The sequence below is a fragment of the Felis catus genome, chromosome B3, assembly GCF_018350175.1.
Source record: "Felis catus isolate Fca126 chromosome B3, F.catus_Fca126_mat1.0, whole genome shotgun sequence".
Lineage (NCBI taxonomy): Eukaryota > Metazoa > Chordata > Mammalia > Carnivora > Felidae > Felis > Felis catus.
Window position 1 is genome coordinate 141427717 of NC_058373.1, and position 23792 is coordinate 141451508.

A 23792-nucleotide genomic window follows, 5' to 3' on the forward strand; every position below is an offset into this window, starting at 1 on the left:
TCACGGGAGGAAGAAAGAAGCGCGCCTTCCCGGCGAGGCCAGACGCGGGCAGGGTCAGCTGCGCCTCCGCCCGCCCCTCGCCGCCCCGCTCGGGCAGCTGGCCCATTAAGCCCCCGAATTATGCATGGACCTGGAGCCCCCTCGGCCCTCCCGCCCCAAGAAGACACAATCAACGTGCGCGGCGGGCCAGGGCCGGGAGAGCAGAAGAGACGTGGCTGATGGTCGCCTAACCGCGCGCCCCGGGGCGCAGGCTGGAGAGGCCGCGGGCGAATCTGCGAAGCCGGCTGCCCGGAGGGGACCAGGCGCGCCCAAAGGCCCGGGAGCGGCGCCTCAGAGCCCCCCGCGGGACCGCAGCCGGCCGGATGGGGGGTGGGCACCGACCGCGGAGAAGGCCCCCGGTGCAATCACGGTGTTGCCAGTGTCCGACCGTTTCCGCGCGGGGTCCGCCTGAGCTGTGCACCACCCGCCTCGGGTGTGCCCGGGCTTGGAAGTGAGAGGAGGGGAGACTTACGGACCCTAACCCTGGAGCCCCCCCAGGGGCGGGGCCTGAAGTCCCCGACGGGCCTGTCAGGAATTCTGCCCCTGCCCCCTCCCACGTGGAAGGGAATGATTTGCTAGGGGCGGCACCGTCAGGGACAGAGGCGAGGAGGCCAGGAGTGGGGAGGGTCGCTGGAGATCCCGAGAGGGGGGCAAGATGAGTCTTGAAAGTTGCAACCGTCGGGGCACACGGGACATTGCACTGGTGGTGAGGCAGGTGGCGCCTGGTTTCATGGGAGCAGAAGTTCAGTCTCAGGGTTGATTGGATTCTGATGTCCGACTCCCCACCGCTCCCCATAGTCTTAGAAGGCGCCCCCCTACCAGGGACCCCCAGCACTAGGCAGCCCCGAGGGTCTCGCGTCTTCCACTAAATGCCATTTTCGGTGTCCCGAATGGCTGTGCTGTGGGAAAGCAAGTCCCGGACATCGGAGTGTGGAACTTGTTTGCTATCTTGGGCCCTGTTTGTTTCTGGAAATGAGTTCCCTCTCGCTTTTCCTTCCCCTCAAAAGCAAAAGCCAGGTCAGGAAAATTATATACTTCTTTTTCCCAGTGAATAAAGGCGCCTCCTTTGCAGGGAAAGTTTTACAAGCCAATGATGTCAATGATGCAAGGAGAAGACCACACTGTTTAGGTTTCTTAATTGGCTGGCTTTGAACTCTCGGTGGGAGGGGGAAGGAATCCATCCACTCTGGCTCCCTTGGAGAACTTAGTTTTGTGGGGTCTACCAACCTCAATCAAACGTTTTAGCCAGTTGCTGGGGTGGGAAGGGGTCATCAAAGCTTTGTCCTGTTTCTCCATAAGGGAAACAAAGAACCCTAGATGGCTAGAGAGGAAGCCCAGGACAGACAGTCCCTGGCCACCACCCCCCCCTCAAGGGGGGACCCCTAGAACCCAGCTGGGGGACTACATTCTCCAGATGCCATGCTCTGCCGGGAAAAGTCTTTAAAACAAAGCCAGTGAGTGCTTTCTCTATGACTTTCAAGGATTCCTTTGGTACCTGAAGTCAGAAAAGCTGAATTGTGCTTTCTGGACACTGCAGGGTTGGACAGATGTCCTCACTGGAGCTTCCTCACAGTCCAGGCACGGGGGCTAACAAGGGGCAGGGCTCTGTTCATGGGGGTTCATCATGGGTGGGCACTGACCCACACACCTGTTTGTACCTTTGAGTCTGGATTTATCTGCCTGCATCTAAGGCTGTGTCCACACTTGCAACCAGAAGGTTATGGAAGGTGTGCGGGTACTCAGCCCCGGGGCCGTCAACAGCCCTGATCAAACGTTGCCTTGGCTTAGAAAACTAGGTGGCTGTCCTGAGCTGAGAGGTTCACCCTGCCTTCGGCATTGCATCTGAACAGCTGTCTTCTCTCCACAGCAGGAATGGGGGGTTCTGACTTCTCACCTCCAACAAAAGGCCATTTTGTTCATATCCTTCTACCCAAAGGAGCCTGGGGTCCCAGTTTTCATGCAGTTGGGACCAGCAGCAAGCACTCTCCCAACCTAACTCTCATCAAGTGATTACTCGTTCTTCTGTCACACATTCATCCCCCCACCCCCACCCCAGCACAGAATCATCCTTCCTAAGCCATCCCCTCTCCAGATCAAAACCAGCAGACCACCAGGAGGGCCCTAAGGAAACCCACTTAAAAACAAAATACAAACAGGGGCGCCTGGGCGGCTCAGTTGGTTAAGCGTCCGACTTCAGCTCAGGTCATGATCTCACGGTTCGTGAGTTCGAGCCCCATGTCGGGCTCTGTGCTGACAGCTCAGAGCCTGGAGCCTGCTTTGGATTCCGTCTCTCTCGCTGTCTCTCTGTGCCCCTCCCCTGCTCACACTCTGTCTCTCTCTCTCTCTCTCTCTCTCTCTCTCTCTCTCAAAAATGAATAAACTTAAAAAAAAATTGTTTAAAAAAAATTTAAAAAACAAAATACAAATGAAACCTAGGGGTACCCGGGTGGCTGAGTAGGTTAAGCAGCCAATTTCAGCTCAGGTCATGATTTCATGGCTCATGAGTTTGGCCCCGCATCAGGCTCTGCTTGGAACCTGCTTGGGATTCCCTCTCTTCCTCTCACTGCCCCTTAGCCATTCTCATGCGCACACGTGTTCTCTCTCCGGAAACAAATAAATAAAAACGAAAAAAATAAAAGAAGGGGGCGCCTGGGTGGCTCTGTCGGTTGGGTGTCTGACTTCGGCTCAGGTCATGATCTCGCGGTTTGTGAGTTGGAGCCCCACGTCCGGCTCTAGGGCTGATGGCTCCGAGTCCGGAGCCTCTTTGGATTCTGTTTCTCCCCTCTCTTTGTTCCTCCTCCACTCACGCTCTGTCTCTGTCTCTCTCTCAAAAATAAACAAACATTCAAACTAAAAAAATAAAGTAATTACATAAAATAAAACCTAGAAGCCTTGCCCTCTCCAGAAAGGCCTCCAGGTCCCTGGGTCCAGCTCGGAGCCTCCAAGTCCTGGTCACCAGAAGCCAGGAGCTCCTTCTTGGGCTTAATTTGGGCAAGGCCGACACCCCTACACCCTTAGGTCAACCGGTCACCACCTAGGAACGCCTGGGTCACGGCTGGCTTCAGGTTTTGTGGGGCCTGAGGTTTATACCATTCGGAGGGAGGTCCTTTTAACAACAACAACGAAAAAAAACACCAAACCACACCCACAACATCAGGGTCAGGGCCTGGAAGACATACACGAGTGGTCCCGAGCCCACACTCGGTCACCGTCTCCGTGAAGGCAGCACATCCTCCCGGAAGGCTCTCTGCAGCTTTGAGCAGAACTAGTTCTCATTTCGGCCACCAGTGTCTTCAAAGAAAGTTACTTCCTAAGCCCAAAGGAGGAAAGCCTTTCGGACCGCTGGGTGGGAGGGTATAGGTAGGAAGCTTCCCCTCCCCCACACGTGCGGGGGTTGGGGGGGGGGGGCCTGCAGCTGTTGGAAACCACTGGTAGCTCCTTCTCCTATTTCAGCTCAGGAAGCTCAGGCCCAAAGAGGGGGAGGGTCCGCTCAAGGTCACACCGCCCGTCAGCCGCAGGGCATGGACACGTACCCCCGGGTCTCTGGCCCGAGCCCACTCCGCCTGCCACTCCCCACCCGCATTCAGTAGGCCCGGCTCAGCCCCTAACAGGGCGGCTTTGCACAGCGGTCGGCACAAAACCCACCGACGTGCACAGGACCGGGGTGGGGGCAGGTCCACCGTCCCGACTTCTTCAGCTCCCACGAGACCCCAGGTCTCGTCGCGGAGCTTGCCCCTCCGGGTGGAGATCACTCGTCGTCTGGCTGGCAGCAGAAGCGGCCTGTGCCAGCCGCAGTTACAGACCCTCGTGGTCCCCTGGGCTCCCGTGAGGAGGTCACTGGCCAGGAGTCGGGAGCCCGGCGCCCAGGCTCGACTCTGCCGCTGCCTCGAGAAGTGTTTATGCAAAAGCCTCTTACCCCCCTAGGACTCGGTCTCCTCATCTACAAAACGAAAGTAGTAACTGATTTATCACCTCTCATGGGGCAGAGACAGTGGATGGGAACAGAGGACGAACTACGACCACGGGAAGCACAGCGGCGCCACAGGAAGAGCATGACTGCCTGAGTTCACACCCTCGGCCCCTTCTCACCAGCTGTGTGACCCTGGGCAGATTACTCAACGTCTCTGTGCTTCAGTTTCCTCTTTGGTATTGTGGGCTTCATACCAGCACCCTAGCTCCTGGAGGTGTGAGGAGGTTTAAATCAGTCAATAGTTGCCAAGCCCTTCAAACAGTGAGTGGTCCACCGTAAGTTCTTGTAAGTACGCGTTAAATTCAAAACCCAAATATGAAAATGCAGTCTTTTTGTTTCTTCAGGGAAAAGACGAACCCGAGGGCACAGGGGTGACAGCGGGACTGCCCTAGTTATAGTTTACTGACAGAGCCCCCTCCTAACAGTTTCTACAGCTAATGGTTATGCATCAGTCAGGAATGAAAATTGGCAAAAAAAAAAAAAAAAAAAAAAAAAAGGCTAGCTGTCAAGGGCCTAATAAAAAACTTACGCCAACTGCTAACTATTTACTGTCAAATGAAAAACCCAATAATAATAATAATAATAACTGAGGCTGAGGGTTCCCCACCTGAGAGCCAGCGCCTTCCCTCGCTCCCTTCCTTAACTTCCTCTCCTCTTCCTGAATGGCTCTACAAGCTTGGAAATCACAGATTATAAGGGCCCCAAACCTAAAGGAAACCTGAGGAAAAAAACCAAAATGACCCTGTAGCTAATTAGGATTTTTTTGTCTGTCTGTCTGTCTGTCTGTCTGTCTGTATTTATTTATTTATTTATTTATTTATTGTTAATGTTTATTTACTTTTGCAAGAGCGAGAGACAGAGAGAGAGAGAGAGACAGAGCATGAGCGGGGGAGGCGCAGAGAGAGAGGGAGACAGAATCCGAAGCAGGCTCCAGGCTCTGAGCTGTCAGCACAGAGCCCGACGCGGGGCTCGAACCCACAAACCGCGAGATCATGACCTGAGCCGAAGTCGGACGCTCGACCGACTGAGCCACCCAGGCGTCCCTTGTCTTCTTTTTAATTCAATACAATTTTCAACTACAATTCAGTGCGATGGTCATGTTTACAGCTGCTGACACTCTGCAGCCATTGGTACCATTTACCTTCAGTCTCTGGCCCCCCGTTTACAAGTGAGGAAACTGGGTCTCCGCAAGGGAAAAGGGCTTGCCTCCAGTCACACGGCTTGGTGTGGCGAGAGGGCACCTGACTCCAGATAACTGGGGTCTGGGCTCAGCCCTGCCAGTAACCAGTTCCAGGTAAGAATGGGAGGGTCAGCAAGGAGACCCTTCCAGCTCAGGCCAAGAGGCCACAATCCCCACACGGATCCCTCCAGTGGTTCTCCATTATTAATAACAGCTAACAACTCCACAAGGACCTAGTGCGTGCATACGTGGTCTAAATCAAACCTTGCAACAAGCCTGAAAGATATCTCCATGCTACAGGAAATGGGGACTTGGAGAGGTGAAAAACTGGTTGAAGGTCATTCAACAAGTCACTGGCAAACCCCAAATCCCAGCCCAGATCCACCCATCTGCATTCATATCTTATTGCCTTCTTCCCCACTGCCCACCTCTCCAAAACCTTCACCACGAAGTACAGACAACAGTATGATGTTACCACAGACCGTGGGTCAAGACCTCTGGGGCCTGAAGGCCCTGGGCCATATCCGCAAGTGTCATACCCTGGGATGCTCTTCAAAGACCTTGGACAGGGTCTAGAGGTAGCGCCTGTCCCCACAGGTCTCGCCAGCCAGGCAGCGTTGGACTACGCTTCCCTAGAAACCTCCATTCCCTGGGCTACCTGAGGTAGCAAGGCAGAGTCGAGTCTGACTCCACTTTGCCGTGTGACCTTGGGCAAGCCCCTTAGCCCCTCCAAGCATTAGCTCAAAGTGGGGTTAGAAATACCTACTTCAAAGCGGGGTTAGAGGTATCTGTTTTAAGGTTGGTATCTACTTCAAGACGACATAAGCCAAGAAAAGCACCTAGCACGATGTGGGTTACCAGGAAGGCCCCCTCTTTCTTCCCCATCGGCCACCAGCCCTGCCCAAGTTCTGGGGTCAGCCCTACTATGCCTAGCCCCAAGGCCATGTCTCTCAGGCAGCACCCTCCACTATTCCTTGGTGCAGACAGAACTAATAATTAGCTGTCACAATTTAATAATACAAAAATATAATCCATGCTACAACACACACGGATTTAACTAATCTTAATTTGGAGGCAAAATAACAACTCTAAATATATCAAGCGCAAGTTTTTAAAGACACCCTGCAAGTGGGGTTTATCTCCATTTTCCAGCACAAGCAAGTTATTTAGTTTCTTCCACTGGCCAAGCTAATATTCTCCTTTTCACATTTATCTCTTTTTTTTTTTTTTTTTTTTTTTTTTTAAAGTCTGAAGTGCACATTTGCAGAGCGGCATGTAAATCCTCTGGCTGATCAGAAGCCCTTTTCTGCAACACATTTTGACTAGTGATGGGTCACTGGGACCCCAAACCAAGTCCCCTGCCTGTGTCCCGCCTGCTACGAGGACCCCCTCCCACCCCCCCCCCCTCCTGCCTCCAGGCGCATCCCTGTCCCTTCTTAGGTTCTAGATGAAGATGTGCAGAGCGGGTGGGGCCATCGCAGCAGGGAACTGCCTGCTCCTTCCAGCCCAGGGGGATCTGCCACCTCCTGTCACCCGCTGCCTGCCTCCTGCATTTCTCCAGAAATCTGACATTTGGGGTTTGGGGAAAGGACGGGGAAAAAAGGCAAAAGGCAAACCTATGACTGACAGCTGATGGCTCATTCCTCCGGTTACAGCTCCATTTGGTTATGGAAGGGGTGATAACACGTAAAAACGAATTACCTGTGATCAAGAGCCTTCCCTCCAGTGGCTATAAAATGGGGATTTCTAAGGAGGAATCGGTGTAAATGGCTGAGAGAGATACCCCAGGTGAGTTTTCAAGATTCTCACTGGGGAGCAAACACCTCGTGCTTTCAAGCAGGGTCCACGCTCTTTCCGAAAGCTTTTTAGAAGCTTCCGCCTGTCAGGCATCTGGCTGCAGGGGGACCCTGCATTTGGTGGGTGCCCTATAGGCCTCCGTCCGTCCCTGGCATGGGACTGAAAAGTAGGTACAGGGGAGGAACCCGAGGCCCAGAAAAGTGAGGCGGCCTGCCTGGGTGGGGTCTGGAATCGCACCCCTCCCGACCGCCACCAAAGCCCATGCTGCCCACGGTCCTCCCCAGGGTGACCCACTATCCGCGCGGTCACCACGCGACAGCAACGTGACCAAAGATGGCTGGGGGAGGGGGACACACAACAGCTGTGCGGACTCGGTTTCCCACGGCGGAATTCTCCGAGCCCAATGGAAGTTTCTCCCCAATTCCTGGAAGGCCTACTTTAGCACCACTAACAGCACGGAACGATGGAGCTGGGGTAACAGCACCAGCAAGGGAAGAGGAGGAGGGGGGGGAGGAGGAGGAGGAGGGGGGGGAAGAGGAGGGGGGGGGAGGAGGAGGAGGGCGGATGGCTGCAGCACGTGGGCCGGGTGCCAGGCACACATCATCCGCGCCCCACAGTTACTGTTGGGTGAGGAAACTGCAGCTTGGAAGGTTAGGTCACCCGGCCAAGGCTGGCAGGCAGCACGTGGCCTCCCTGGTGCAGGCTGAGAGCCCCAAGCACCCCAAGCCCCCTTCTCCCTACCCGTCCTCAAGTCACCCGTCCCAGATAACGGTTCAGAGACTCCCGCTCTTTGCAAACCACGGAACCCACCTCCTCTCCCCCTCCCCCCACCCCAGGATCTGCTACCCTCACCTCCCAGCTCCATCAGAACCCTCCGCACAGGTGGGAGAACGTAGTGGGAAGGGGACTTAGGAAATGTGAAGAACTCCGACAGAGGCAGACGCCTGCCCTGAGTCGGGTCTCCAGGCCGAAGCCCCCACCTCTGCCCAAGCGCCGCCCCCCCCGCCCCCGCCCGTCTGTCCCCAGATGGCCTCAGACACAGGCACCGTGGACCTCCCCTGGCCGCAGCACACGGCCAAGGTGCAGGGCCCAGGGCCGTAACTGCACACATCAAGAGTGAGGTTGCTACCTACTCATACTCCGCCATGTCCCCCAAGGGGGACAGAGAAGCAGCCCAGAAGGCCATGCTCCCACCCCCTGGGGGTTCTGTCACCCCTTGGCCAGGTGGGGAGGCTCCGGGCAGGGGAAGAGCAACAGCTGCTTGTTTAGTAAATGAACAAACGAACGAATGAATGAATGAATGAACGAAGAATGAACGCCCTCCAGGATACAAAGTCCAGAAAGTTCCTACTGCCACTCTCCTACTTCTCTGTCATTAAAAAAAAGAAAAGAAATAATTAACTACTCCTTTTATGCCCATCTCCAAACTGCAGTGTCGCAAGGAAAGGGCTGATCCAGAGTCCTACCGGGGTGCAATGACTGACCGAATTTCAACCCCCATCTCACCCTGGGGGGGGTGGGCCGTGAGGGTGGAAGGGAGCCCACTTATTTACAGGCCAGCCCCGCCCCTCCATCTCGGGATCCCCGCCTCTGGAAGCATGGAGGGCTAGAACCCGTCTGGACAACACACAGACTGTTGGTTCCAGGAAAGAAAAGGCACTCGGGGTCACCATGAGCACCTCACTCGCGACAGCCAAGCCAGAGACCAACACCCAAGAGGTTAACAGCCACCGGCTCGCCCGGCAACCGGCCTTGGGAAGCACAGCGGGGCACAGACGGGCTGCTCGAGCGCATCCCTCCCCAGCACAGACGGGAAGCAGGAACAGGGGAGGCCCGGGCGAGGCCAGCGGTGCCACGGGCCTGGGCAGCAGCTGTGCGGATTTCCGGAAGCCCGGGCGGAGAAGCGCCTGTGATTCCTAGTCCCCCTCTTAAAATATAAAGACTCAATTATCTTTGAGCAGCTTGCTTTACACATGAATTGACACATTTATTTTACAATAAATAACTGAAAGTTATCTGTGTTTCCTTTACTGTTAATCTACACAGAGAAATAATAAACAGGGCTTGTCTACAGAAATGCAAGTAATGCAAGTCCTCAGAATTCAATTAAGCTAAAATAATTAATGCTCCCACCATATTAAATTCCTTTACACATTGGAGCCACTGAAGTTTTATTCTTTAATCTTTTCCTTTTTATTAAATGAAGAAGAAGAAGAAGAAGAAGAAGAAGAAGAAGAAGAAGAAGAAGAAGAATGAGGAGGAGGAGAAGGAGGAGGAGGGGAAGAAGAAGAAGAAGAGGAAGGAGAAAAAGAAAAGTTGGTGCCCAAGTGGGGAGGGGAAAAAGGGAAAAGGGAGACTGGAAAGAAAGCATGATGTCTTTAGACATCGTGGTTGTCTTCAGCTGACACAGCATGGAGACTGTTTTGTGCCTTTGATTAAAATAACATTTTAAATGCTTTGAACAAACATATCTCTTTAGACTTCTAAGGGATTATTTTACATATTTCTTCGAGAATGAAGAAATCCATTCGTCCTGTTGCTGAACAGAAAAGGCCAAGAATATCTTTCGTCACACATAAAATAAAAATACTGTAGGCTGCTGCAGTATTAGAACCCGAGAAAAGGGGCGCGGGGAGGGGTGGGGGGATGAGGACAAAGCCGCCTTGCAGATTAACTTTTGCCTTTTATGAAATCGCATTCAGTGGCTTTCTTAAACGAACCTGCCCACGGTGATCGGCAGGCTCTCGCTGGGAAATACCTTCAACGTAAAACGAGGCCTCGGACGGTTTTTGGTGAAAGCAAAATGCCTTTCCATCCATTGAAACAGTAGTAGGGACCAGAGTCTCATGGGCAGAAGCCCCCCCATGCCAGAAAGGTCTGTGGACACTGACACCAGGTGTTTATTCTACTGGAGAAAACTACGCCCCCAGTGTCAAAGAAAAGAAAGCCACGGGAACACCAACAACACCAACCTAAGGGACCCAGCACCTTTCTCGACCGGAGGTTCCAACCCTAACGAAGGCAGCATCGCTAAGCTCCACAGGGCATGCTGAGAAACCGGGGTTTACGTGACCATGGCCCTGAGCGTGTTTGGACATTCTCCTCAGAGCCCTTGGCAACTTGACAAGGTGAGAGGGGTCACTCCAGGACCCCCACCAGAAGGCAAAGCCCACAGGCCAGTAGGATTTGACGGGATCTCCCCAGCACCCGGCACGTGCCAGTGGGAGTCTGCACACAACCACAGTCTCTTCCCAAGAGAGAGCTCATTCATCCCATTTTACAGATGGGCACATTGAGGCCCAACCTCTCCAAGCTGCCAGGTGGCTTGCTTCCTGCATCGCCCTGACTGCCTCCTGGGTGATGGGGCCCTCTGCTCCAGCAGGCCCACCCTCCGAGGAGGAACACCCAGAGCCTTGGTCCCTCCAGCACCTCTGCTAGCTGCCATGCCGAAAACTCAGCCGGCACCTACTTGCACACTGAGGCACCAGAGGGGACCCCGATGGGAAAGTTCCGCTAGCAAATCATTTATGGAGCCCCTTGCTCATTCAGTCCTCACCCCATGCCCACCGGTATTTTCACCCACTGTTAACAAATGAGGAAACTGAGTCCTAGACTCATGAAGCAGCTTGTCCAATGTCAACCGGCAGGATTTGAACCCTCATCCGCAGGCACCCTGATGCCATCTTTCTGTAGGTTCTAGGGAACACGGGCAACCAAGGCCCTCTTTCTCTGCTGGGCCTCCCAGGCTCAGAAGTACGAACCAGAAGCTTGCACGGAGCGTGGGCTCCCCGGACGAGGCTCTGGTGTGCCACAGCCACGGCCCGACGGGTGCCAATTCACTGTGGCGAGCAGACCCAGCTGGAGGACGCAACCTGACACCTGCTCGGCCAGGTGGTAAGAGTCGGCTGTCCAGGTGGTCAGCTGAGTGGGCATGCCAAAGGGGAGGGGCGCGGTGCTCCAACAAGTCCCCACAGGCCCTTCCTTAGACCTCCTGGAAGGATCAGGCAACATCAGAAGGGGCCTCTGAGATCACCTCTTTTTACAGATGGGAATCTGAGGCCAGAGAGAGGAAGAGGAGGAAATGAGGGCTCCTGTTCCAAAGTGCCTGCCAGGCCCTCCCCTCAGGCCACATCTCATTCCACCTCACAACAACCCTATGGAGATAGGTCTCATTAGCTCCATTTCATAGATGGAAAAACTGATTTGTCCAAGTCGTGAACACAGACGCCAACCCAAGACTATCTGGCTGCACAGCCAGAGACTGAGCCAAGAACACCAGCAAACCGAGGGCCAGTTAGCCTTCCGAATTTCCATTCCGTACTCCCGGCCACCTATGGACTAGGCCCCACAACACAGTCTCACTGCCAAAAGCAAAGCCACCAGCGGCCAGCTGTGCCTCTCTAAGCCTGAGGGTCACCCAGACAGTGGCCCCTCAGAAAGGGCCAGCCCTGGCTGGTGGTCCTATCCCCGTAGGCCCCAGATCCTCCCGGTACCAACCCCCGGCACAGCGAGGGGGGAGGCAGGCGTGGGACCCGGGAGGTGGCTGCAGCGGTGCCCTGGCCGGTGCAACGCTCCATACCTGCAATGTTCTCCTGCTTGGGGCAGATGCCTTTCGTGGGCGAGACCAGGTGGTCATCTTCGTCGGGGGTGACCTGGATCCCGATCTCCACCGGCTCGGACACTTTCCTGAGCTCGGAGCGCGAAGAGGGCGGCGGGCTGCCCTTGTCCAGGCCTTTGTCATAGCAAGCACCCAGGCTGCCGCCACACTGTTTCTTCTTGTGCTCTATAAAAACCAGGATGTCCCCCAGGGGGAAGTTCATCTGACACTGTCCACAGGTGAGCAGGTCAGGGTCGGGGCCACCCACCATCAGCCCCAGGCTGCTGGGCTCCTCTATTTCCAGACCCTCGTCTTCCTCGAGGATGGCGGCCTCCACATGGTCAGCCTCTGCTGGAAGAGAGAGAGGAGAGGGGGGTAGAGAAGACAGAGATGGGCTTAGGCAATCACAGGCACCCCTCGGCCATCCCAACCCTTCCCCACCAAGAGGGGGCCCCTCCGCTGCAGGGTACTAGAGGTCACCAAGTCCGCGCATGACCCCTGGAAGCCACGGATGGGCAAACTGAGGCCCCAGGAGCAACTCCGCAGCTCCCGTTTGTTGCTTCACTTACTGCTGAACTGACTGCTTTGTAGTTTATTTGCTGTCGATTTCACCCCCTCCCTGCACCCCCCCACGACATAGCATGTAAACACATACACGTGCGCGTGCACAGAACACCCATCCCGCTTTCACAAGAGGCTCAGTGTCACGAGCCCAGTGCTTCAAGCTAGAGACGAGTCTCTCCCACTTTACATCCTCTGAGAATCACCCGGGAGCTCCGAACACCCCCCCCCCCCACACACACACACACATACACACAGTGCTCAGACGGCAGCCCAGACCAGTTACAGGGAGATCCAAACGTCAGATTGTCTTTTTGTTTTTTTAAGACTCCTCAGGTGATTCCAGTGGGCAGCCGAGGCTGAGAGCTTCCAGCCGGTTCCCCCTGCCTGGGCTGGCTCGGCCGCCCCTCCCCCCTTCCCTTCCACCGTTCATTCATGTCCTCCCCATTCATGGGAGCCTTGCTTGTATTCCTCTACCTCAGACCTGGCTGCACCCCAGACAAGAAAGCAGAACCCCAGACGGGCGTCAGGCAGCCAGTCCTTAGGAGAGAAAGAAGCCCGCATGCTCAGAAAGCAACAAGTGAGTGTTGGTTCAAAAAGAAATGCTGAAGAAAAACACAATGCCGGGGAAAGGACGCCGAGAGAGTCGGCTGGCTGAAAGAGGGAGCCGGCTTTCCTGCCAAACACCCTGCTCCTGGTCAGCCCTCCACCACTTTGTAGATTTCCCAACACTCATCAACTCTCCCACTGTCCTTTTTGTTGGTTGGTTTTATTTTCACTCCCAGAAAAAGAAAAGGAAAAAAAACAAAAAACAAAAAAAAAAAAAAAACTGTTCAGGCTCCAAACGCATTTCTTGGCAGATGACAAGCCACACTTTCAATGGGCTGTACATTTTCACGTTTCTTTAGCAGCAGATATACTTCCTTTTTTTTTTTTTTTTTTTTTTTTGGTAGGGGACATAGGACCCAAATATTTTGAAGCCAATAAATGCCTCAAAAAGCAGCAACCCCCAGGGGGAAAACTGGAGGGCTCGGCAGCCGAAAGTGTCATAAATAAGGGAAGTGGGCAACGAGGTTGCACACTCCCTCGGGGTCTGAGCAAACTTGGGTTGTAATTTTTCAGGAGCCAACGACTTAGTCGTAAAGACAGAGCAAGTGTCGGGGTCCTCAGAAAAGCCAAGGGACAGCCAGAGGTCTGCGACCCGAGGAGGCAGGTAAATTTTCAGTTGTATGGTATTTAGTGAGGGATGATGAAAACCACAGAGGAACAGAGAGAAGGAATGGAAGGGAGGAAAACACATTCCGTGGCAGTGAAGTTACTGACGGGCCAGAGCCAAAGAACAGATAATTTAAGGAAAAAATTCTGTGGCATCTTCTATCCTCCATATAAATCACTGTTCTGTATTTTCTAAACACAGCTTCTTCAGGGCCTGTGAGAGTCCATGGGTGATGGTGAATCTAGAACGGGCTGTGTAATCCACAGAACATGGTCGAACCCGTGTGGACAGGTTGATACGCAGGTGTTGCTGGGAAGGGAAGTTACAATTTGAGATCCTGCCTGTGGTTACAGAAAAACAGACAGATTCCTCCGTGAATTACACGGAGACATGCATGAGACCCATGGCAGCACAAAAATACCACGAAGATGAGGAAATCCTAAATCTGTTGCCGGCATACCTCTAACACAAAGAACCTAAAAGGTAAGAGAAACAGTTTTCACCAAGCCAGCCCTGGGAACCATTCATTACACTCTAAAAAAAAAAAAAAAAAAAAAGAAAGAAAAGAAAAGAAAAGAAAAAAGAAAGAAATCAAGAATTTACTTAAAAAGGAGTTGGGTACATAATTAATTTACCAATTTATTTTATGAAAAGATGCTTTGGTATGGCTCAAATGTAATCACAACCCTCACGCCCGAACGGTGGTTGTAGGGGGGACCCAGATTCCTGCGAACGGTTTGTCAGAATGTAAAAAAGGTAATTATTCGGTGCTTCTTTTCCCTTTAATGATCTAACATTGAGCAATACTGTTTATATTGAAAAGCTCGCACCTTTAATTACCAATTACATATACATAATTTCAGAGCCAAAGGAGAGGGCTGTGAAAACAGTTCTTTAGAAATATAAGGATGTATTGTGCGCCATTTCTAGAGAGGGAGCTCTAATAAATGGGAGGAGGATGTCAAAATATTGTTTTGTTAAAAAAAAAAAAAAGGAGAGAAGCACAAAGGAAATGAGATGAAAAGCAAAAAAAAAAAAAAAGTACAAAATGAAACAGAGCATTCCGACAGACGGGGCAAGCTCCAAGCTCCGTGGTGGGAAGGGTGGCCGGACCCGGTCCTGTCTGAACTGCCACTCGCAAGTAGGCCTGGCACGTTGCTGCGTCACCGTCACCGAGGCGGCCACCCTTCCAGCGTGACCATCCTCGCTGAGGACGGGGAGGTGTTTCCTGCTGCTCAATAGTTTAATCTTTCTTTTCCTTGTTGTGTTTTGTTTTGCTTTTCATTAACTTTTTCAGCCCTGTCTGTCCGCTCCCCTGGGAGGAGCTCTAGAAAGCTCCAACACCTCCTCTCTGCTCCCAGGGTTTAAGCTACGTAATTTCAATTCGTCCCTTTAATTCAAAAGAAACACAGACTTCTTTCAGAATTAGCAAAGGTCAAGGAAGCCTGCCTGTCCCCAAGCTCTCCTGACTCTGCCTACTATCCTTTGCTACGGACTGGGTACCAACACTTTTTTCCTTTCTCTCTCTCTCTCAACCTCTCTCTCTCTCTCTCTCTCTCTTTTTTTTTTTTTTTTTTTTTTTTTGGCAACATCTGGTTTTCTTTCCTTTATTTGGCTCTCTCCGCCTTTTCACTTTCCTCATGCAGCAGGCCCTGTGAATCCCCTGCACTGAGTTTGAAAGTATCCAAAACCCTTCACTGTGCTGCAGTCCTGACTCTGGGCACCGCCCCTCCCCCCAGCCCCCCTCTGCAGCCAAGCCTCCTGGGCAGCCAGCCCTGCAGGGTGTCCCACAGAACAGCTCTGAACCCGGACTTCCCAGACCCAGGGCCCAGGGCCCAGCTAGCGGCCTCCTAGGGAGGGCCAGGGGCAAAAGAAACAAACAAATCTTGCCTCCCACTGTCAGTGTTGAAAGTCAAACTCAAAGATGACAGCTCCAAGAATGGGGTTTCCTCTCTCCAGCCCTGGGGTGTGGGGCCCTGCCCGGTGAGATACTTCCCAGGAAGGTGGCAACATCACCCCCAAAGTTCAGGGAACAGAGTCAGCATGAACCCCTCAACTGTCAAGTTTTGGGTCGCAGGGGGTGGACCGAGACAGCTGGCTGAGCCTGGAGGCTTGTGCTCACGGCCCTCGGAGACACCCCCAAAGACGGGCTGTGGTTTCATTTCCGCCGACAGGCGGATACCAAGCCGGGTGTGTGGGGTGCGTGTGCACGCGCTCGTGTGCGTCCCTTCTTAGAACCGTATCGACGCTGGAAGAAATAAAAGGAGAAAAAGCCACTTGGCCACGCTCAAGGAAGGGCAAAGGGAGACACGTCTGGCCCTCCGGAACCCTCCTTTCCCTGTCCTGCGGGCAGGGTCCTGCCCTTCCGGTCCTGGGGCCTCAGGGCCCCACACGGCTCATTGACCCCATGCCTCTGCTGGAAGAGCCGGAGCGGCCCAAACGGTCACCCAGAGACAACAAACCACCAGGAAAGAGAAAAGACACACAACAAAAACAGCTTTTCGAATTCCCAGACCCACCCAACAAACCAGCCCCTCAGGCTGCCTTGTCCGGCAAACTCAGGCCTTAAAGAAAGAAGGCAGAGATGAGGTCCTTCCTCTGGGAGGATTTCTGCTTTCGTGAAAAGCTCCCCAACTGTCAGGCGGCTCTGGAAAATACTGCTTGCTGCTCTCACTATTATGAGCCGAATAAAGTACAGGGATTGCTAAAATGTTTGACTTATTAAGAGGAAAAACGAGTGGACGCAGGGTCAGCTGTCACATTGGGGTGAGTTCTGAACTACGAAATCCTAAAGCTCCCAGACAAATACATATCCTGCCTCTCAAACACACACACACACACACACACACACACACACACACACACACACAGAGTTAATTTTCTTTTACAACAAAACCACATTTTATTTACAAGGGTAGGCCTCCTCCCAGCTGATAAACGCATTTAGAAGCAATGAAATCAGGGTTCGCAAATAATAATGGTTATTTGTTGTCAAGTAGATGGGGAAGCGCTTGAGCCTAAGACAAACTCCCCCATGCCTTAGCTCCGCTGGGAAGGAATTTGGGGCAGAAGACAGAAATGGAAAGACATCGTTAACACCGACCCGGCCAAGCAGCCAACAGGACCCCCCAGCAGCTGCAAAGGCTTAGCAGGGCCTTACCTGGCCAGTGATTTCCCCCACACGCAGGGTTCCAAGGGCCCCACCCGCCCTGGTCCATCTGTAACAACTGCCCATGCACCTGCCCTTTGGGGGATTCCAGCCAAGGGGCCGACCGCCTGCTGTCCCCAGAGTGTGTGTGCATTGCTTCACATACAGCACACAGGCCCATGTCGCCCTTACCCTGCACCGATTCAAATCCAAATCCCTAACCGCTAAGCCCCAGTCCAAGAGAAACCTATGAAGAATTATTGTTTCGGTGATGGGGGAGTGGGTAGGAGAAGGATGTGGGGGGAGGGGTGCCAGGCTCTTAAAATCGTGTGCCACCAACGTCACAGCCGCCATCACGATGTGTACGCGTGTTTACGAGAAATGTTCAGCATCTGTCCGCCAGAGCTCTGCGTCCGACTGGAGACTTTACACCTGCTTCCTACGAAGACGGAAGCCATGCTCACCAATAATCTGTGAAGGGATCTTTTCATTCTCCTCCCCGAGAACGTTCCGGGAGGGGCCGAGACTCCAGGCGGCACCGACACCGCCACCAACACGCGCACTCGACGGAGCACAACACTTTCTGAGCTGCCATCAATTTTTAATTTATTGGATCCAAGAGAAAATAACAACCGTGGGGAGGGGAGGAAGGAGACGGGTGGATGGGAGAGAGAAGGAATCAATTCTTGGTGGAGAAAATAATCTATGACTAGATGGCGCTTAAAGGCACGACAAGAGGTTTTATGAAGTTCTCCGAACATTGGGAATAATGAAGTGCCCGGCAGAGGCAGCGGAGATAAGAGCAGAACGTCAGCCCAGCCAGGCATGCGTTAGGAGGAATGGCCTCACGGGGCCAGGAGGGGTTAGAACACGTCTGAGGGTGGGAGCCACCGTCCGGGCCCCAGCCCCGTCTGCCCACCGAATTCCTGCAGCCAGCAAGGCCGAGGGCGGCCTCTGGCCCTGGGAGGACACAGCCTGGCAGGTATAAGCAGGCCGCCTGGCACAGGTGAGCTCCTTCACCTGACCCCCTGCCCTCTCGGGAGGACTGAGCAGTGCAGCCGGTCCAGGTCTCAGAGCTGCTGGCCGAGACCCTGTGCCTCTCCCAGATGCTCCAAAGGCCTCCTGTCTACCGCCCTCAAATCCGCTGTCAGGACGGGCACACGTGGGGGCCACCACCCCACCAGGCCCCTTCTGCTCCACACCAACCCCTGCTGGAGCCTCCAGTGAAACTGTCGCGATTTCTGGCAGCCGGGTAGGAAGACAGGGAGAAGACTGAAGACACCTCCTTGTCGGGCAACCCGTGGACCTGACCTGGGGTCTGGCTGACGGGGCCTGCAGGGGAAGGCCTGAGTCTGGCCTGCATTCCAGGAAGGCGGGGATTCCTGTTGGGGGTACAGGAAGAATCTCAGTCACCCAGCCCTGTGACAGAGGCTGGATGGGGAGGTCTGAGGGTGGGAGGAGGACCCCCCACATGCACACACTGCCCTACACAACCCAGCCTGGTTTCAACAACAGCTCCTTGAAAAACATCCCAACTTGCACTGAAGACCATCACCGGACCTTCCCTCCCCCCCCCCCCCCCCCCCCCCACCGCATCCACCTCTCCAGAACTCCAAAAACTGAGCTCAGGAGGCCTGGTCTCACACATTCAAAGGCAGCCAAAGAAAAAAAAAAGGGCGAAATGAATAAAGAAAACAGCGTTCAGGTGCGCTCACAGATCCTGTCCATGACTAAAAGGTTACGAATAAAAAGCCAACTCCACAAAACCAGAGAATGGAGTGACCTATGTTTTGATAAATAAAATAGTTGCTTTAAAAGTAAAAAAAAAAAAAAAAAAAAAAAGAAAGAAAGAAAAAAGATTTACCACCATAGAAACCCTTCCAAGCACGTTCAGCAGAGTCCACAAAGCTGCAAATGCCTTAAATCTGCAGAGCCACAACAGGGCTCATAATGACAGGATATAAAAGCACGCTTTGAGGCCAAGTGAAGAGATTTGTTTTAGTTAATGCTGTGCTTTTTCAAAGGTGCTCAGCAGAAGAAAAGAAGGACCCTTACAGGACACCAGCCTGGAAGCCTTTAGCCGGAGGACATTCTCTGAGGCTGAGAGCGACAGAGGAAGGACAGAAGCCATTTTCAACATCTCCTTTCCAAGGTAGAAATTTAAACATGACCCCATGCAAAAAAAAATTTTTTTTTTCTTAGCAGCACATCCATTTCTGAAGCACACGCTAATCACAGCAACACTGGCATTCAACTTTCTCGAGTCATTTATGCGCGTTGTTTTAGTAGAGAACTCACCAGCACATTCACAAATGTATTTGTATTTCTGCAGTTCAGTGGAAGGAGGTCATAAAAAAAAGTTGTGTACAACAGAGGATTTTTTTTTTTTTTTTTACTTTGAAGTTACTTAATTTTGTGTGGTCTGGGATTTCACTCTAGTAAAATAACTCGGGCTGGCTAATTCAACACCCAAGCAGATTATCAGCTCTCTTGGAGGAAAAAAAAAAAAAAAAGAAAGAAAGAAAGAAAGAAAGAAAGAATGAATTTCTTGAATTTCAGCAACTACACAAAAGACTTGCGTGTGTCAAAATGCCGGACGCAAAGTCCCGGTGAACGCAGCACCATTAATCAAACCTCGATCTGGTGTCACTTTTGCCAGTAAAACCGATGCTGTTCCCCACCCCCCGCGCCCCCCCCCCCCCCACTGGCTCGTGCAGTAGACGAAAGAAGTGTGTCCCTGTGCTTTCGCGGGTCTCCAAATAGCCTGCTGTTGGCACTTTTTATACACGCCTTGGGGAAAGTACTGCTCAAAAGAGGCAATCAACAAACAGCTTTTCTTGGGGAGGGGTAGAGAAATGGGGACCAGAACACGAGCAGATCTCACTGCCTCCCTGGAAAGGAAGAGAGATTTGTGGGAAGAGGGAATGGGGTGGGGGGGCCCACAGGTCACGCAGGACCCCAGACCCGATCGTGTGAGTAAATGGAGAGCACTGCGAAGCGACAAAGCCATACTCAGAGCAGCTGGGTGACATTCATTCATTCCCAGTATCTCTCTGTGCCCTCTCCCCATGAAAAACTACGTCAGTGTACCTACAGCTACCACCACCTTCAGAGAAGGATGCTCAGCCGGCATCAGCAACTTGACCGTGTGGTGCTGGGTGCAGTCCCCAAGGAGCGTTTATTTTTCCTTGTCCTCCCAGATGTGACACCAACATTAAACCTGGAGTCCCAAGTCCTCAGAGCTTCCGCTAAAGGTAGGCCCTAACGGGACAGCCAGAGGGGCCTTCCTCTAGCCACACGGGATGCAGGAGGCCGTCCCCAAAGGTCAAGAACCCCATCTCTACCCTCCCCACATACACTGTTTTTGTCAAGCACCGTCATATCTGCAGTCCGTGTTCAGTTACAGCTCGTGAAACTCTCCCAAGTTCCAAGGTGAAGGATTGGCTATTTCTAAACTGAATTTTTTTAACGATATTCTGCAGGCCGAAGGCCACTGCCCAGCCCAAGGCTGTGAGGTGACTGTGCCACTTCATCTTGAGTTGTCAAATGAGCCGCGATATGCTCGCGACTGGCTCAATTCAAACATTGAATGAAGTAGAGAAATCATCAGATAAATTGCTGGCCCTCCGCACTGGAGAGTGAAGCCTCTTTCTCAGCTGATGACAGCACTAGGCTTTTGTCTGACCTAATTTATTTCTCTTTCAGGTTAGAATAAAGCACTCTTTCCAGTCTCAGGGCAACCTCTTCTGCCCATATACTGAACTCAAGCACAAGACTCGGGGTTAACTGTGCTGTCTGCAGATTTCTTGAACTTGGAGAAGACATGATAGATCCAGAAACCCCGTGATCAAAAGCACATATATGCCCCAGCACTAAATTACACGTTTAGGAGAGAAAGAGTCTCATTAAGAGCCATCCATTAAGGGCACTGTTGGGGGTGAAAGGTATTAGCAACGCTGGGTCTAGCAAGCCTATACTCCTTCCAAACAAAGTTTTACACATTATTTGAGTTGGCATTTGATATCTTTGGGGAATGGTGCTATTTCCCTTAGTACAGTGGGAACATTACCTAATAAATGGAATTGAGAATCCAAGTGTTATAAAACCTGAGCTAAAAGGATTTCCATTCATCAAGCTGTTTTAGGAGCATGACTCCCAAAAGCAGTGATTCTCGACCGTTCCCCGGGTCTCTGACATACAACACAGAAATGGACAAAATGATGTATACTCTGCCCAGAGTCCCGCCCTCAATCTGATCACGGATGCCTTAAGAGCCTAATGGAATTTGCAGAAAGTCAAGACCACAGACTAATAGGGGGAAACACACCCGTTCGAACTAACCATTCTAACTGTTTAAAAAAAAAAAAAATCGGGAAAAGAAAAAAGAAAAAGGCCCCCATCGGCCTAGTGAGGGCTTGTAAATCAATGCCAAGAGCTTGAAAATGATTTCTCAAACTTATATTCTCATTTTTGTCCCGCTTGAATCTCTGCAGGAAAATCAATATTACAACTTCACACTTAAGACATTTTGCAGCAGCAATGCAAAGTGCTGCGGCAGCGGGTGGAAACCCACGGAAGCTCGCTCCTGGCCCATTGTAGCGAGGCGCCAAGGCATGACACGGGCACCGAGCTCCCCCTAGCTGCCAAGTGGCACCAGGCACGGCGCGGCGTTTCAGGCTTGCCATCAACCAGAAGCCAATTCAACTGAAAGTTTGTTTTGGAAAAGTATTTTATCACAACAAGCAACAGAGAATGCAAAGCAATCAGGAAGGGAGATGAAAAAGGAGAAAAGGAAAGGCTGGTCGAAGACATGCTCTAAGCTCAAAGCGTCGAGAGCTCGCTTGTGGTAAGGCGCTAGAAACTGGTGCGCTCCACAGTCAGCAGCTGGCATCTGTAAACGAACCGCTCTGCGTGTTTCCATCTGACCTGAGACCTAACGCCAATTACCGTCAGATGCACCCAAAGCTGGCCTTCTCTTCGGTCAGGAAGCCCCCTTTGGTCCCGCACTGTGGTCAGCAAAGTGTCCCACCCCAGCCGTCTGACCCCAGCCTCCCTCCATGTTCCTAAGGCTTCACCAAAGCCACCGCATTCGCTCCAGCACTTGAGAAATGATTCGTTTTCGGTTACGAAATATTTTGAAGGCCAGACAAAAATCGCCAAGGCCAAAGTCCGGGCAGATAGCAAGCTCCCACCCTTAAAGGAAGAAATATGCATATGTACATAATATTCAGGGAGGGAAAGAATACCCTTTAAAAATATTAAGGGTTGTTAAAATACGCTCACGGCTGTTTTCTCTCAGGTGTGAATTACAAATGAATAAAATCAGCCTGGCATAACACCTCTGATGAACACATTTTTATTCTCCCGTGGAATCAGAGCAGCTGACTTATATCACACTTCTAATGATATGGGGTTCCCTTCTGTGCAGAGTGGGAGACAAACTTCACTCCCCCTACCCACCACCCCCCCCCAAAAAAAGAGGGGCCCATGGCTTGTGAAATTTATCGGAGGCCCAATCTTGAAAGACTGTGGATAACTGGAGATACACTATACCCCAGAGAGTTAAGGTCATTGTGAAGCCAGCCACCTCCAAAACACACAGCCACAGCAAAACCCAATTTAAAAGGCAACCGTGAAATTAACACAGTTAGCCTAACTTCCCGTGTCAAACCTTGGGTCTCTAGTTGTTTTGCAAAATCGTGAATTCATACAGAAAATCACTGATCTTCCAAGGAAACCTGTTGGTAGGTTGTTGAAAAATCACCTTCGCTAGGGTTGCATAATTTGCCATGGACATCTTATTTTCTCTGAAAAGCCTTGGAGCTCCTTCATGGACTGGACTGCATTTCATTCCCCCTACTCTCCCTGTCTGGCACAGTGGGCTCACAACCCTTCCCTCTGCCTGGTCAGCCACTGCCCCCTTCTTCTTCCCTCCTCACTGTTGTCACTGTGTTGTTTTGTGTTTGTTTTTATTAATAGCTGTGTCTGTCCTCCGGTTCTAAAAGCCATACCCATCTGGGTCAAATATTTTGAAACAAACCAGAAGCCCAGGTTTCCATCCCCAGCTGTCCCCCACACTGGCTTATCCTTCTCTCCGTCCCTGTCTGTATATCTAACCAGCTCACTACAGAGCTCTTCTACCCCCCTCCCCAAGATTATCTGCTATTTCTGTGCTCTTCCCGTTTCCCAGACCAGCAGTTATGCTAAGTTGCATCGTCTCTAAAGAACCTCGGGCTGCCACCCCACTGAAGACACACCACATTTGGGGCAGTTCCTTTCACATTTAAAATCTAAAATGCGAACCCCTGGGTCAGGGCTGTGACAGCACTCATTTTGCTGGCCAGGGCTCTCCAGCACCCTAAACCCACGACTCCTGCATCACTGTGTAGAGACACTTCCACAGGCCACGCAGCCTAAACTGCATCTAATTCTTGCCATTCCCCTTTCTGCCCTCCCACCTCCCGGGGTGACACAGGACAAACAGAAAAGCCAGCTGCTTTTTGATCATAAATAGCCTTGTCTGAAAACTGGTTGGACCACTCTCTCTGCTTGACCCCCTGCACATGCCCTGAGCTCCATGTGCCCCTGAAAGGCAGGCAAGATTTCCTTCGCCCCTCTTTTCCTTTGCCTCTCTCTTCTCCCTCCCTCCCTGCTCCAGTGGCAGCCAGCGGCTGTCTGTCCCCAGCACCACTCCGAGCAAGGCTGAGAGACAGAGGGGGAACAAATGAAGGATGGAAGGATGTTGCACCAGGCGCGCCTTGTCCCCCACACCCAGCTGCCACCAGTCTTCCTGACCAGGGCTTTCTCCTGTTGTCCCAGGAATGCCAGGGGAGGAGAGAGCAAAGGCAAAACAAACCTACCTGCTTCTTCCCCCCCCTTAAACACAACTGCAAACACTCCCGACTTCTTTCGCTGCTTCCAGCCTGGTGATGCAGCCCTAAGACTGCTCCCCACTGCCCGAACACCCCCCCCAACTTCCCCCTCCTCAAAACCCCTCACAATTACACAGAGGGTATGGAGGGGCAAATTGCCTCCTAGAGAAATTAACCTCTGCCAATATAGACATTGTAACCACCAGTCCACCATCTAAAGGGGGTGGGGGGGCACAGAGGCATAAGCTGATGGCTACTGGCTTGGTAAAAGGACGGAATGTCAACCGGCCAAAAAGGGACCTTAATCAAACCATGCTCAAGTCTGGTTGTAAAACATTTTGTTTTAAATGCAACCAGTGAGTCTTCAATGGTGCAAAATAAAAGGGAAGTTCTGTTCCCTCCCACCAAAAAA

At 52.2% G+C, this 23792-nt stretch overlaps 1 protein-coding gene across 4 annotated transcripts in view; it reads right to left on the reverse strand.

Moving 5' to 3' along the window:
• Nucleotides 1-23792, reverse strand: part of BCL11B (BAF chromatin remodeling complex subunit BCL11B) — a 97361-nt gene that overhangs the window by 71629 nt on the left and 1940 nt on the right. For 2 of the 4 annotated variants that reach the window (XM_023256019.2, XM_023256017.2), the window contains exon 2: nucleotides 11566-11934. In XM_023256019.2, the coding sequence (XP_023111787.1) occupies nucleotides 11566-11934 (369 nt within the window). The remainder of the gene's footprint in view (nucleotides 1-11565; nucleotides 11935-23792) is intronic. The other 2 variants (XM_023256020.2, XM_023256018.2) reach the window with 1 other exon arrangement.